Source organism: Synchiropus splendidus, chromosome 3 (assembly GCF_027744825.2).
Source record: "Synchiropus splendidus isolate RoL2022-P1 chromosome 3, RoL_Sspl_1.0, whole genome shotgun sequence".
In the NCBI taxonomy this organism is placed as follows: Eukaryota; Metazoa; Chordata; class Actinopteri; order Syngnathiformes; family Callionymidae; genus Synchiropus; species Synchiropus splendidus.
In genome coordinates this window covers 20,202,168-20,217,585 of record NC_071336.1, presented here as the reverse complement: position 1 = coordinate 20,217,585, position 15,418 = coordinate 20,202,168, and the positions used below count along the sequence as shown (strand labels likewise).

The window sequence follows — 15,418 nt, the reverse complement described above, 5'->3', positions numbered from 1 at the left end:
GAAATGTCAGTTCAAGGTCCTGAATCTCAATCCAGTCCATCAAATGAAGTAGTGTTTTCTCCTCTATACTGCAGCTAGGTCAGAGCAGGTCGTGGACGACAGACCTGGGCCAATAGGGACGCCTGGTCTTGCATGGAAATTAGTCATGATTTTAAAATAAAGACGAAAAGTAGTGGATCGATTGAGGTCCGGAAACGTGTCAGAACTTAAACCTATCATGTAAATGTTCAAGGGCAGCATGAAATATTTAAATGCTTTTGTAAAGTTTTGGTAAAACGTCAGAGGATGTGAGCTAAGTATAGCTGTGTAATCTCCGTGAGAAATAAGGGTTTCAAAAGTGCCCCAGCATGAGGTCAGTAGCACTGAAACTCATCCAAGTACCATTCTAGATTCATTTTTTTGGATGTCGGACTGAACTTGACCACAACCTTCGAGTGGCCACAGGAAGCCCTCGTGGTGATCAAGCGAGCCTTGTTATATTGATAACAGATATCTTCTATTTGACTCCCTGAAATTGATATGGTGAGTAGAAATATTTTTTATGCATACTGACTCTCATGCTCCAGGGTTCCCTGTCAGGTATTGAAAAGCCAATACTGCACGGCGGCACTGTAGGTTATTCATGTGTGACGGTGCAGAGGACACAGCTGCCTCCCACAGAGGAGCGTGTGTTTGTGTGTGTCATGTGTGCATGTATGTGAGCGGCTGCATGTGTGCGCCTTCACCTGTCAGCTTCAGCAGATTCATCCACCTGTGACGTCCTCATTCTGTCTCTCTGTAAAGCCATCACCTCCTCTCCAAGGCCTCAACTCAAAGCACACACTCACATGGAGGCACACACTCATATCAGCCGCGGGCAGGTGCTGAGATCACTGACTTCTGAAGAGAATCGCGCCGCGGCGGTTTGAACAGGAGCCACGTTTTTGCACCTTGATTAATGAGCAAGGGTTTGAGCTGGCTTGAGAGGAGAGAACAGAGGACAGCATGAGTGACGCGGAAAACAGAAAGCGCGATACAGAGAAATGGGAAGAGCTGAATGTGAGCCGTGCACTTGGAAGTTGTGCCGAAGATTTCACATCTTCTCTCACTGGCTGGTTTCTGGGACAGCACAGGAGGCTTTTGTTGGAGTGACAGCGATGATGAATTCTACAGACTCTCAACTCCCACATTCACATCTGGAGCCTGTTCTGTGATCACCTCGACTGCAGTCTTCCATCTAGTGGCCACACATGAACTGACATCTGTCTGTTCAAGCAGCCCGATGGTGTTTCGATGAGCCTCCACACCGTCTAGTCTGGGCTCTCCCCAGCGCTTTAGCTGTGTAGGGGGGAGTTCTCAGCTGTTTTAGTCAGGATCGTGTTGATCTGTTTTTGTCTACAGAACCATGACCTCAGTCGTGAGTGTGAATGTTGGGAGATCAATATCAAGAAATTTACAAATGATGTGTCTAAATGAGTGGAAGCTTGCCTTTACCGAATCATATTGTTTTTCATCCAACATTTTTAGACAAAACCGAAGTCGTGGGATGAAAAAAATGTTTATTTATGGTCACTCGCTTAACAGGAAATGGAAAACAGAATGTGCTATTAGTCACTTGGAGTCCAATGAGGGAGCAAAGCATTTTGGTGTCAAAATGCATAAATTATTCTCCTTCACCACCAGTTGAACATACTCAGCTTTCCCATCAAATTCCCTTCCATCTTCATCCATTTTGTTTTCATTTTCTGGCCATTTCAGATCTCCTCTCACAAGAAAATAGCTTGTTGCACTGCAAATTCAAATATGTTTTTTGAGGCTTTCGCCAGCCTGGTATAATCATCTGGTGGGTCGGAGCTGGGCCCCGGGCCTTGAGTTTGACACCCATGGAGGTAGAGTTGTCCACCAGGGTTTTCACTCGTCTTTTTCTTCAGGATAATTATATTTATGTGTTTGTGTCAGAGATGTTGGCATTATTAATAGCGGTGAAGACCACTTGTTTCTCATTACAGCTATTGCACAACACACAAGTTTTCTTCAGTGGTGTTTCGCTTTTTTCTTCATTCCACTCAGTTGCACGAAGCACCTCAGGGCTGGCCTGCAGTTTCCAAGGACACTGTTATGTTTGCGAGTTAATGTGGACCCATTGTGCAAGAACTCCAGTTATTGGTCACTGTGGTCGCCACATTTAGCACTGAGTTTCTCTGCTGCCGCTTATTTCTCACATTGTTATTTTTCCCTTGTGTAATGGCGACTGTTTTTCTTGGTGATGAAAAAAAAAAAAGACATTGAAAGTTAAAGAGCTGAGAGGCTGTGAAGGTGAAGAGCTACTGAGAACACTTTCTTTATCCACATTTCATCATTAAAATGACGGCACTCGACTGTCTTGTCTTTCCTCCAACACTTCACTTTCTTTCTTCTTTGCCTGGCTTAATGAATCAGTCCATTTTTATACGTGTTTCTCATTCTTTCATGTGAAGTTATGAAAAGATGCAGCTTGTTCTGTGGCCTTCTCTCCAATGCTTTCATTTGTCCAACAGCAGTGCAAAACATTCCGCTTTATTCGTGACTTGAGACTTGCTTGTTCGTTTCCTAACGATTTGCAACTTTGCAGTCCTCACCACTGTTATTCAGTGAGGTTGAGTGAGTCCTGTGTGGGAACAGCAGCCACAAAGCCTCAGTGGCTGCAGTCAGTGGGAGACATCGTCCTTGAAACCGGCAGGAAGGTGATTTTCAAGTCTCACACCATTGGTCCGTCAAAGATGGTCAAGAAACTCGAGTGTCTTGTATTAGTTCTTGGTGGAATTACGATGTAAAAAAACAAGAATAAAATGTGGATAAATAAAGCATTATATTTAAATGTCAATGGTATTTTTAACATCCGTTTCCCCGTCTTTGTCTCGGACAATAATGATCAGTATAATTTAAAAAATGAATGTGTGTGATTTTAATATTCTGTTTACTCGCCTTTGTGGCTCGCCATGTATGACGTCATCACGCCCGCGACGCACTGCTGCTGCCTGACGGCGGAGGCGTCAGACGTCACGACGCACTCTCCCCCAAACAATACTCGGGGAAAAAGCCACGTTGACGTCTCGGACTGAAGAGTAAACCGGACTGAAGAGTCAATTTTGGCCAGAATAGCAGCGAAATTCGCGCGTGGTCGGTGGTATTTTGTGTCTGTGAGGACTGTGGAGTAGGGCCGCCATGTCATCACCACCGAAGGAGAAAGTGGAGACCAAAGGCGGACATCCTCCCGCAGGTAACATCTGCTTACTCGGTTGTTTGTCCAAATCCTCCTGAGGCTCCTGGTTTCCAACCAAATACAGTCGATGAGTCATTCTGTTGCTGAACTGCTTGTGTTTTCAGACTTGCAAATGCAATACAGTTGCATTGCAGCAGCATAATCCTGCACTTCCGGATTCACCACAACAAACGTAAACATTCCAATACGGAGGCGATTATAAGCAATTATGGCGCGTGCCGTTTAGTAGCGATCGAATCTGATGACGTCAGTTGCAGCGGTGTAGATGTGGACAAGGTGTACGTGGACAAAAGTGCTGTGTGGCAGAGCAACGGGCCTCAACAGCTGCACCGCAGATAACATGATCGATTACTATCGACCCTTGAACCCCGACTCACCGTTGAAGGTTATTTATGAAGTTCGGTGAAATGTTTTCAACCGTCATTCTCTAGTCCATAACTCTACAGTATTGCGTGAATTCTGACTAAATATATATAAAACACTCTGTCTTCAGTTGTGGTTCGAAGTATCAAATGACAAGATAAGTTTTTCAAATGTTGCATATTACACTGTAATCAGTCGTGATTTTACACATTTGATGTAATTGTTACTGCATTTACGTTTTCTTTTTTTTTTTTATTTAATGTTTGTCTTGTGTATACTCTTCTCTTCCAAATGTATTGACCCAACCCCGTTTAAAAACATATTATTCATGTTAGTTATCATTGGTTAAAAAGTCAGATTTAAAAGCTTCTGATTATACAGTAAAGCAAGACATTTATTCATTTATTTTAATCGTTGATGAGTGATGAGCTTGTTTTAAGTCTTGTGTGTGTGTGTGATTGATGCACAAATAAAGCAGCTTCAAGGAAAGGTTGTGTAAGAGGAGCAAAGTAATAAGTACCACTGTGCCCTCAGACTAAGTTGTAACAATAAATGGAGAGATTCTTTAAAGCTGGTGTAATGGTGTTAGCTGACTCAGATTGAAGTAAATGACCGTGCAGCACGTTTTAATTGTTTTGTTAATGATGGTTGTGTTTGGCGTGTGGCGAGTATTGTTTGTGTATTCGCAGTCAATTTCAATGCGCTTGTGTTCCAGTGAAGGCCGGATGCATGAGGATAGTGCAGAAGCATCAGCCGACTCCTGCGCCAGCACCGCCACAGAAAGATGATGAAGAGGAGTATGAGACCAGCAGGTGAGAGTGATACACACTGTGAGTCGGATGTACAGACACTTTCACATTCTGACGTGTTGCCGTCTCACATGCAGTGCGGCATGTTCAGGATGTGACAGATTAGAGCGATCACCAGCAGTGCAGCAGAGAAGTGTGTGTATGGCTAAAGCAAGAAACCCACTCCTTTTCCAGAATGGGCAGGGGACAAAAAACATGGAAGCATGCCGGGTGGTGTGACGTGACTAAGATCCACTGGCATGGTAGCGCTGGTACAGTGAGAAAACAGGCCAGTGGGCTACAGATCCAGATGAGTGGGGAGGAACACACGCAAATGATCGAAATGCAGACACATACATATATAGCTGGAGGGCTACAACTGACAGTGATTCACACAGATCTTTGGTGGTTCACAATTCACATAAAAGGACACTAATTTACAAATGAAAATAAAATGATTGGTGTAATTGGATTATAATGGTGGTATTTATGGACTGTGCTGATTCAGTCTCAGCCTTCTGTCTGCCCATCAAACAACAGGGTGCCACTGTGTCGAAGACTGAGGAGTTTAATTTTTGGGAGAACTCAAAATGTTTTTGGTGGATATTCATTAAATGGATTATAATCCAATATTTGGAAGACTCCAAAATGCTATTCATGATCAGGTGACTGGTTAATAGATATGACGTAGAGACTGTAATGAAACAGTTGAACTGTAACAAAGAAAGATCAAACTCTTTCCATAGTTCATGGGTTGGAGTCCGGCGAGAAGCACCAGTAGGTTTTCCCTGTGCTTGTGTGGGTCTCCTCATTCATGTGTTTGAACTAGGGGTGGGTGATATAGTGAAAACATCATATCACTTTTTTTTTTTTTTTTTAATGAAGTCACAGCTTCGATTTTACTTGTATTTTTGAGAATAGTTTGCAAATTTCTGCTGAGTGCAACAAAACCACTTCTGTATGTGTTGTGCAGTCATACTGTACCTGATGGCCTGATTATTACAGGTTCTGCAGCTTTAAACCATACTATTTAATCTAGTTTTATCTAGTTTCAACTTCGAAGAAAACATTTATGATTCCTGTCACAGATATTTGGCTAGGAAAGAAAACATTCTGTCAACTTTATCTGGCGTTAAGGTTGCCGTATTGTTCCCAAGTTTCCTTCATTTGCGTACATTTATTGTAGTTTTGGGGAGTTTACTGCTAAATCTTTGACATTCATTCACTCAGATTGTTTCATAACGAACAACTTTTTTGAGTTGAAAACAGCAAGTGTCAATAAGGGTTTCAAAAGCCATGACTGTGTGTGGTGGAGTTAGAGGCGCATCAGGTTAAAAAAAAAAGTCAAATTTGACCAGATTGATGCATGCACGCTAGTCACTAGCTGAGTCACATAACTGTCTCATGACTAGCTGTATTTTGTCGGCCCTGAGTGAGAGCGTCTCACGGTTCCGCCTGCATTTTTTGAAAAGTGGCAGAGCGATCCAACAGAGAAACAAGGACATTTGTTGTCTAGTTTTTATTTAGTTATTAATGATGTTCCTTTTGGGATTTTTCTATTAAAAACACAACTTACCCACCATGATCATGTCCACTTCCATGATGCCTCATGTGTCATCCACTTCTTTTGATGTTTCCACTTTGTTTTAAGACGTTTGATCACATGAGGTTTCACCTGTAAAAAAGAGGTCATTATTCTGAAGGCATGGTGGCTGTCATGGCCGTGCACCTCGATCATTTACATGGAGCGGAAACCTAGAGCTCTACTCTTTCTCCACCATCTCTGTTCTGAACTTGTTCAGAAATAGCTTCCCAAATTTGTGGACCCATGTTCACTCTTCAGCTCCTTCATTATTCGCAGCAGCTAACACTCCCACACTTGTCGACTCGATATCTACCTGAGCCCTCGGCGACGCGTGTAGCGGTACAGGTGGCGTATTCCCGTCACGTATCTGTTTGCTAATGAGAGGTGATAAATGGGAGTTGACAGGCCGCGCACAGCAGCGAGCCGTGTTGCCAACTGTCAACACACTTCCTTTGCATATCCTTTGAACGCTTTTGTGTAATTATGAAAAAAGTCCTGTATCTAGTCTGCCTTTTAAGCAGATGTGTGCAAATATACGTGTTCCTTTGAGATCTAAGGCGTTATGTATCACACCTACTTGCCTTGCATGAGGAGCACACTTTGGTGCAGAGTTATCACACATGCATTTGGATGCTGAGAAACCCTCCCCTCCAACTTCCTTGTTCGCTCTGCTGGCATGAAGGAAACTGAGTCATGCATTTGGGGAATTTGTTGGTTGGAAAAAAATTCTCGACACACTGGGAACACCCTTGGTTTCAGCGACACTTTTGCAACAGTGACTGTTTGTTTCACTAAATGAGAAAGATGGGTTTATTTTTATAATGTCTTTTCCTGTTTCACTCCCACACATCCTAAATAGCTTGGTGTATAGCCGATAGACATCTAGCAGGTGGCCTCGAGCTGGTTTCACATCAGTAATGGTCAGTGAAGTGTATTCATGAGTTGAACACCTGCTTCACCCGATCTAGTTCAGGAGAACAGATGGGCTGGAGAGAAGTGTTCTGATGAAACAATTCACTTCCCCAAATCAAACACAGAGAGGAGTGTTTTTGACTGCAGGGGGCGCTCTTGGGATTTTTCCCTAGTGGTGTGCTCACAGGCTTTATGCGTAGATGTTCATGCATTCCCTGTACTACACCATAAATGGGACAGCAGTGGTAGTACTGTATAATGGTCTCATTTTTGTCTGGTCACTCTTTCCATTATGGCTCCATGGTAAAGCATAAAATGTCGGTTGATGGGATAAATTGGAGGCTTTTAGCTGGCGTCTTCCTCCTGTTTTCCCCTGAATATGATGAGAATTCATCCGGCTCCTTATTAACACCACAAGCTGTTGCTCGTGATGACAGCTAAAAACCACAGAAGTCAAAGTGTGATGTACCCAGTTTCGATAAACATCGTCTCAACTACTGGACTCGTCTAATGCAGTGTGCCATCTGCTTTTGTAGAGTCGTGTGTGTTACTGTTGTGCGCTCATTTTCAATGAGAAAGCGTGCCTCACCTGCCGAAGTCAGTGAGATTACCAGACTGACAATGCTAATTTACGTGTCTTATGTGCCAAAAAAAGCTGCTGGGCTCATCCCTGCAGACATGCTGCAAGCCTGCACCCCCACCCCACCCCACTCTCTCTGCTTTGTCAGCATGACGTACAAGAAATGATGAGTCAAAAACAATTGAACAGGGGCTCTTACTTTCCCATCCAAATCCCTATGTTTTCCACACTGTTCATACCATTCACCTCCACTCTCACCTCTACTCTCCGTCACCTCTGCAGCAGTCCTATATCCTTGCTACCCTGGTGTCCTTCGTCACATGTTCAGCCTCACTTCCAAGGGAGTGTGTGATGGCTGCTACAAAGAAGGTTTGAGATAGTCTGCCGCTCATTTTGAAGGGCCTATCGCTCTTAAAGAACACTAAATTGGCGAGTGACATTTTGCCCTCTTTCTGCAACAGTAGGGATGGATGATATTTCTCCTTTATTTCTCTGTAATTTACTCTGCTGTCAGTTTCAGGTTATGTCAGTGCCCATTAAAGGTTTTCCATGTACCTAAATTAGACCAAAATGGTTAAAAAAAAAAAAAAGATTTCTGGATGAAAGGCGTCAACCGCCATCATGCTGTGCATCAAGCGCGCTCAAGTTAAAAATATCTTTTTCCAGTGGCATGTCTCATGCTCCCACACTCTCATCATGATACCAGACACCCGAGATCAGGGTGTCAATTCGATCAAACACAGTCCAAAGGGATCTACCTTTTAATTGCCTGTGGCTAGATTTATCTTATTTATCTATGTCGATACTCAATTGTCCTCATTAACCTTGACTCTGACTTGTTACACAATTCTATTCTTTGCATCGCTTGTGAATAATCTGCAATATATTAAAATGTAATGTTGATTTCTCGCAGGCCAGAGTGAATGAATTGGCCACGATGTTGCCAACATGGTTATACACATTTAAACAATCTATTCCGTATCAGTTGCCTTTCTGCGGGCAGGGCCTCTTACACTGAGCACCGTCGCTCAGTTAGCTCATCTCTAACCTCAGGTGTGCTCTCCATTATCAAAGTCAAACTCTTCCTGTGCCCCAAAAGGCTACAATGGGCTACGACGCGGTTGGCAGCTCCTAGAGGACTAAGAACTTGAGTGCATTTAGGAAGAGTATATCTGTGGAATATAGCTGACAGCTCACCCTACATAACTTATCAGGAGTGAGAATAGAGGAGGGAATAAAGCAGTCTGGTTGCTGTGGCAACCACCTCCTCTCCTGTGGCGACCGACTTCATGCCGAAACACTGAGCACTGAGGGAGTGATGTCATCTGTTGTATATCGAGTGTCAGGGAGTGTTTAAAATATTCATGACTCACTTTATAGCCAAAACTTGCTTTTTTTTTTGCTCTTCATCAATCCCGCTGTTGCCTCCTCCACTTCTTCCCCTCATTAGATCCACTTTACGTGTGTGGATGCAGGGCTTTACTGCCCCCTGCTGGCTGTGTCAGGGGCACTACCGCTCCTCTCTCACTTTAACCTCATTCCTGCTCCCGGACAGATTAGACGGCAGCTGTGTTAATGGTGTCATCTCTTGTGTGGTGCCTTGAATGAAGCCTCTAGCTGGCCAATCGTTCTAATCCTTGATTAAAAGTTCTAAAGGATTGTCTGATTACTATTGTGACTAAAAGCGCTCGCCAGTATGAGATGATTCATGGGCCTCAGAAAAGTAATATCCTGTACTTGGTCTTTTAATACCTCCTTTTTAATCGTGCAGTTGGACAGATTTCACAGACTGGTGTGGAATGGAGACCCATCCTTCTCACATGCCACTGTGATGGCGCCCTGAAAATATAAATCAATTCCAGTTACGTACCAAGGTTTTGACTGTTTTAATGGTGAACTGAGGCAGATTTTAGAGAGACAGGAATGAGACGTTGCCTTTCTGTTCAGAGATATATATGTAGAAACCTCCCTATTTTATCTTTTAACAGACATTGAGTTATTGACAGTTAAGTGCCAATTAAAAAGCAGATGCCCACCATATGGCGGCTCCCCAACTCGCATGCCTTGTAATTTGGTCAAGTCTTTGAGTAGAGTTTGAAGGTGGCTACCCACAACTCTGCTTTGGCTGTGAGGGCAGTGGCGTGAAATTAGACTTGCTCATTTGTCATGTCAAGGTCGATACTTACCTCAGGTTCCACATTCCTCCTCCTCATCCTTCCCTCTGCCTCCACCCCTTTCCTCTCTTTATATCTGAGTGAACTCTTGCCTCCTTCGCGCCTCCATCTTTTCGCCCCTTTCTCCTCTATCAGTTGATTATTATACAGATGTTTCTAGCTCTGTATACGCTCCTCTACCCTTCTCACTTCACCTTTGCCCACCCCCACTCTGCTTTCATCTGGCCTGACCTGTTGTTATTGCTCATTCCTGTCTACCTTTTGCTTTCCCTCCCTCTAAGTCCCTTCTTTTGTGGCCCTCCTCCTCTATTACTTTTCTCTTTCTGCTACTTCCCTTCCTCCCTTCACAAGCTTTGCACCCAATGTGTGCCCAGGATGAATGGGAGCTATTTAAACTGCTGGCAGGTCCATCCTCTGTGTGTGTGTGCGTGCGTGTGTACATGCCAGAGTGAGTGCAACTGTGGGTGTTATGTGCACTGACAACTTGGAGTCTTTGTACTTTGGTTCTCTAGTGTAGTTTTTCATGTTTACACTTTCAATGTAGCCGCAAGTATGAAGGGAAAATAGTGGCCATCCCAACACCGCACAATACTAATGTTTGTTTTCTGAAACAGAATGTTATAAATATTCATATTTCCTAATTTTCATTTTTCTTTTATTTATAGTCCGCCCAAGGTTCCGGTGGTTGTATCTGGAGTGGTGACAAAGGTGAGATTTTGCACACTGAAGCATCAAATTATGCTTGAAAGCACCCACTTGTCCTGTACCGACCACGCACTTGCAGAGCTACACACGCGCAACACAATGACACACGTCTGTAATCGCATGCCGAAACACAAAAATGGTTGGCGTTGTTCCAAGGCTGCTGTGACCTTAGCCATGAACAGGGAATAGAAGAACTTTGCTTCTGAAAGCAACGTGAGCAATTTGTTAGTGGTATTCATCTTCCAAAAAGATATTTAACAACTGGAACAGAGCATCCTTGGTGGAGTCGCCACTCGTTTGCACCTGTGTTGTGATTTTCTGACAATATCTTCTGCAAGTGTTAAATATATAAAACTTACAGTCTTCATTATTGTTAGCTGTGTATTATTGAAGGTAAGTAGGTCGGCATAAGACCAGACGAAGTCAGACAGCCAGGAAAAAAATTACACTCACCATTGTAGCGTCAATATTCGTTTTTTTTATTAATGACATTTATTTGAAGTAAAATGTCGGTAAAAAGTGTGATTGAGGGGCTTCTGAAGTCTGACGTGCATTTGACTGATTTACTCACACAATATTGTGTTTGAGAAGCTAAAAACGTCCACCGTGATTTCACTGGTCCTGGGGACAGGGACAGAGAGACTGAGAGACAGCTCTAGTCCACAGTCAGACCAGCCGCATCATGAAACCAAAAAAAAACTTGGGACAAAGCTGTTACTGCCTGTTTGTGAAAACCAAAGTGCCCCAACACAGTACAGTATGATGTCATGTTTATTTATGTATATAATTTCTCCAAGTCCTGTTTGATATTGTGACAAATGTAGCTCTGGACAAGCCACTCCTGTGCATCTGGATTTGGACGTCAGAGCAGGCAGATGTTCACGGTAGATTGTGGCGATGCTGGCAGAGGAAGGCACGCCTTTTATCCATGTTGCTTTCTTGAATTTCCCAATTCCCATTATCGGCTCCATCAGACGCAGGCTCTGCGCAGAGTGGCAGGAAAGCCAGTGAAATACTTCAGCTTGAGTGTCTGCAGATGTGGCATCTGCTATTGGCACCGACAATTTGGTCAATTACAAATAGCTCTTTTAGATGTGTTGACCTATTGTGCAGTTTCACGAGTTTTGAATTGCTCTTGTGGAAACTGTCGAGGTCGCAAGATATCAGGCCTCCAGATGTATCGACATTTAGACTCTTGAGTGCATTGGAAGTGACTCAATGAGTTTGCTCAGGGGATGTCCTTCCTCAGATAAACACGTCTCTCAGATCCAACTAAGTAAATAAAAAGACCCTGTGTGCTCTCCGATCTGAGTGTTTTTTCTCTCTTCGCTTATTTGGGGAACTCTGGTTTCCTCCTGCTGACCAAAAATATATAGCTGTGAATTAGCGACTCCTAACTGTCCGTAGTGGTATTTATGTGAGTTTGTTTGGCAACCTGTTCATGATCCTTCAAAGGAAAAGACCAGGGACTTCTTCAAAACGGGGAAAAATACAGTTGACATCAAGGGAATGCAAGATTTTGATTGAAGGGTACGAACAACAAGGTTGCAAATCTAGCGTGGTAAGTGCCACATACTCTCACCACCATAACTTCTTTTATTATTCTGGCTACTTGACAGTATTTATTCTTGTTCATGCTGCTGTTCGGATCATGCTTTTTCTCTTCAAATTGACAACGTAATGTAATAGAATGCATTTTCCTAATACAAAAAATGAGCCTCAGTGGTGAAACAAGCACTGCTGACAATATTCGGGCAACTCCAGCATTCTGAGTGGTGCTGCTGCTGAGATCTGGCCACACAATCCTGCACTTCAGCAAGTCCTCTGCTCACTGCCCGGTGAGCTGGTGACTGAGCAGGAGCGGTTCAACACAATTGGAAATAATTTTACTTTCCAACCATTTCACATTTTATTCAACTGAGGCCACACATTTTCATTTCGGTGCATCCCTTATAAGAGTGTGGCTGGCCAACTTCAATACATGTGGTCATCTCATTTGCTGTAGATAGAAGCGTTGTCATGACCTGTCGTTGACTTTGCCACACTCTCTGACGTCTTCTGGCCTCAGCGTACAACAAATGACCGTGACATATCAAACAGAGACTGAATCTTCCCGCGCTGCTGCTTCGCTAGTGACACAAGGAGGAATGAGATGTGCTGTGAAAATCGTCAAACTCAATTGAAGGCTTTATTCATATTCATTGCTTTTCGCACGTCTCTATGTGACAGATTCACTGTGGATATTGTGCGGCTCCCACACACACGTGCAGCCAGCATGTTGCCTAAGACACAGGGAAAATACAAAAACAAAAAAAGCCGGATTAGGGTCAGATTGGACTGGGGGAAGTTCAACTAGAGGTTGGAAGACATGGGATTTAAACGGGAAGTCATTTTGCAATGTTAAATTCACGTAGATGTCACAGAGGTGGATGCTGCATAGTGATGTGGAAGAAAAAAACCTCCTGTTTGATTTCCTATTTTAATACTTTTTTTTTCGTTTTTACTTTGTTTTCGTTTTATTATTCTGTCAGAAACAGCTCTTAAATGTGCTAAAATACTGCTTTCCTCTCTTCTAAATACCAGCTAACAATAATGTGCCTTTATCAGAAATACAATCTTCCTCATATCATTTTTTTTGTTTTAGGGTGATAGGGACTTCACCCCGGCAGCTGCCCAGGTGGCCCACCAGAAGCCCCAGCCTGGCATCCCGAAGCTGCCCCCCAGCCAGCACATCAACCAGCACATCCACCAGCCCCGCAAGTGAACCAGCCGGAGGACGCTGGCACGGCTGCGTGACCGCCACCCGCTGGCCTCCCTGACCCGACGCACGTGTTGATGTTTCCTCAGCAGGCACAGATCCCAACCGCAGAGTCCGAAATCATTTTTGTCCAACGTTGCTTTAACTAATCTATCGAACGCCTAATTCCAAAGTGGTCGCAGCGGAAGTCTAAAACCTATTATTAGCTCAGCACTTTTGGTCCTTCCCTCGTGAGGACCGTTGAGTCTTAAGGCAGTCCAGCGTGTCGTCTAAACCGCCTGCCATTATAAAAGAAGCAAACAAGTAAATCAGTTTCATATCTGCGCCTGTAGGGTGAACTGTCATGACGACGCGCCACCACCACCACCACCAGCCATAAACCACCTCCGGCCTTCGACCCATGACCTTCGCAGACCAAGAGAGCCAATCGTGACATGACAAGGATGCAGTTTCTACACAAAAATAAGAAGTAAACATCACACCTGGCCCAAACACTGTCACCTCCAGTGGCAGAAGAAACATTCCGTTAGGTTCCAGAAGATTTTTTGTTGTCAGAATCAGCCTGTATAAAGAAGCTTTAGATGATTCAGAGCCATTTTTTGATTTTGAATTGAACAGGCAATTGTCTCATTTCACTCATTAAAACAGCACATTTGATCCAAGTCTCTACACTCATTGCTAAATAAAAGTGAAATCAAAAGAAAAAAATCTATAATTTAACTTGCCATATTTCACTCTGACACTTCTGAAAGGGCTTCTAGTTTTTCTAATGCATCGTTTCCATAAATATAGTTCCATCGACAACTTGCAACCTGAAAATGACTTCCAAAGAAGTCATTTTCCTTTGTTATTCGGCACCTTCAAATCTTCAATTTAACCAAATTTGTGATCATTCTTGTTTAGGAATGACCTACATCTGAGTGGTAATGCCTTAAATTGGAAAGATACTTAATTTTTTGGGGACATTTTCAGTCTCGCTCCAGTTTTATCTCACTTTATTTCTAGTTTTCACAGCTTTTGCTTTACCAAAACTGCATGCTTCGGTTTCAGCTGTTAACTCACTATATGTGACGTATAGTCATGGGGCGAACACACAAACACGTCTCAGCCGTCTGCATTATTCCAGAGCGTATATTTTTCTAGCTCGCAGCAACTGCATTGTGCTTCATCTGTTCTTGGCAGCGTTATCAAAGTTTCATATGAAAGGCTCGGGAGTGAAGTCCAGCAGTGCCTCTAGACATCCTGCTTGATATATCTGCTTCTGTTTGGCTTGTGTACCTCAGAATCAACACGCTTAGTGAGTTTGAGCAGAAACATGGACTGTAATTCAAATTAAAGCGTCCACACGTCCGTAAAGTCACTCGCACTGTTGTTCTAGGCTTCAGCCAAAGTCTTAGTTTTCAAACGCTTTGTTTACATATCGTCTGAGCACCCTTCTCCTTAATCCACTTACTCTCAAGTGTCAACGGTTGCAACACTAATGTTCAGGTTTTCTGGAAATAAAGTATTGTATCGCACCAATAAAAGAAGTAATGGCTGTTAATATAATTAAGAGTTTTATTTTGTCTTTGTTCGCTGTTCTTTTATGAAGTGAAACTGTTCAAATTGTACAAATCTTAAACGGTTGAGTGGACGTAGGTGTAGGGCTGGTTGTCTTATCAATAAAGAAGTACTTGAGCATCATGTCTGTTGTGGACCCATGTTTCTCTACTCAAACCATTTTATTTTTCTCATCCCCTCAACTGCCTGTCCCGCACGTGACTTCCTGTGGGAAGCCCGGTTGTCTCTCAACTGTCTGTGAAGAGCTCCCTGACTTCATTGAAGATGACAGGATATACAGTACTGCTCGTGCCAACTGCTCTCGTGCTTGTCAAAAACTTCAGCAAGTACTTAGTTTTGAAGGCAGTTTAACACCTACATCAGATGTCATATTCGTGAATAAAGGATAAACAAACCACGAGTTGAAAACAAGATAACACAAGAGCCGCTCGCCTTTGTCTTTGATAGCTCCTGCGGCATAAAGACACTCACTCTCCAGTTCTTTTTCTACCTGCCATGGAAATTAGTCAGTAGAGTAATAAAGTAAGAAATGATGGCTGTTCACTCACGACATGGAGCCAGCAGCTCTGCTGTGCGTTCAGAACACCTCCAAACACGGAAGGTGGAACACAGGCATCCCTCATTTCCATGTCAAATACAGAAGGATTCCGTGTTTCAAGCAACAGGTGGGAACCCTACTGCACTCTCCTCTCAACGTCTCTTGACTTTTGTCCATTACTCTGGGTGACTGAAACCAAATACATAAACACTTC

At 43.3% G+C, this 15,418-nt stretch overlaps 1 protein-coding gene across 1 annotated transcript; it reads left to right on the top strand.

The window, feature by feature from the left end:
• The first annotated feature begins 2,993 nt into the window (after positions 1 to 2,993).
• On the top strand, positions 2,994 to 14,789 carry dap (death-associated protein). The gene is made up of 4 exons (XM_053860956.1): positions 2,994 to 3,238; positions 4,320 to 4,416; positions 10,309 to 10,351; positions 12,993 to 14,789. The coding sequence occupies exons 1-4, from the start codon at positions 3,184 to 3,186 to the stop codon at positions 13,110 to 13,112; spliced, it is 315 nt and encodes a 104-aa protein (XP_053716931.1). The 5' UTR covers positions 2,994 to 3,183; the 3' UTR covers positions 13,113 to 14,789.
• The last annotated feature ends 629 nt before the right edge of the window (positions 14,790 to 15,418 follow it).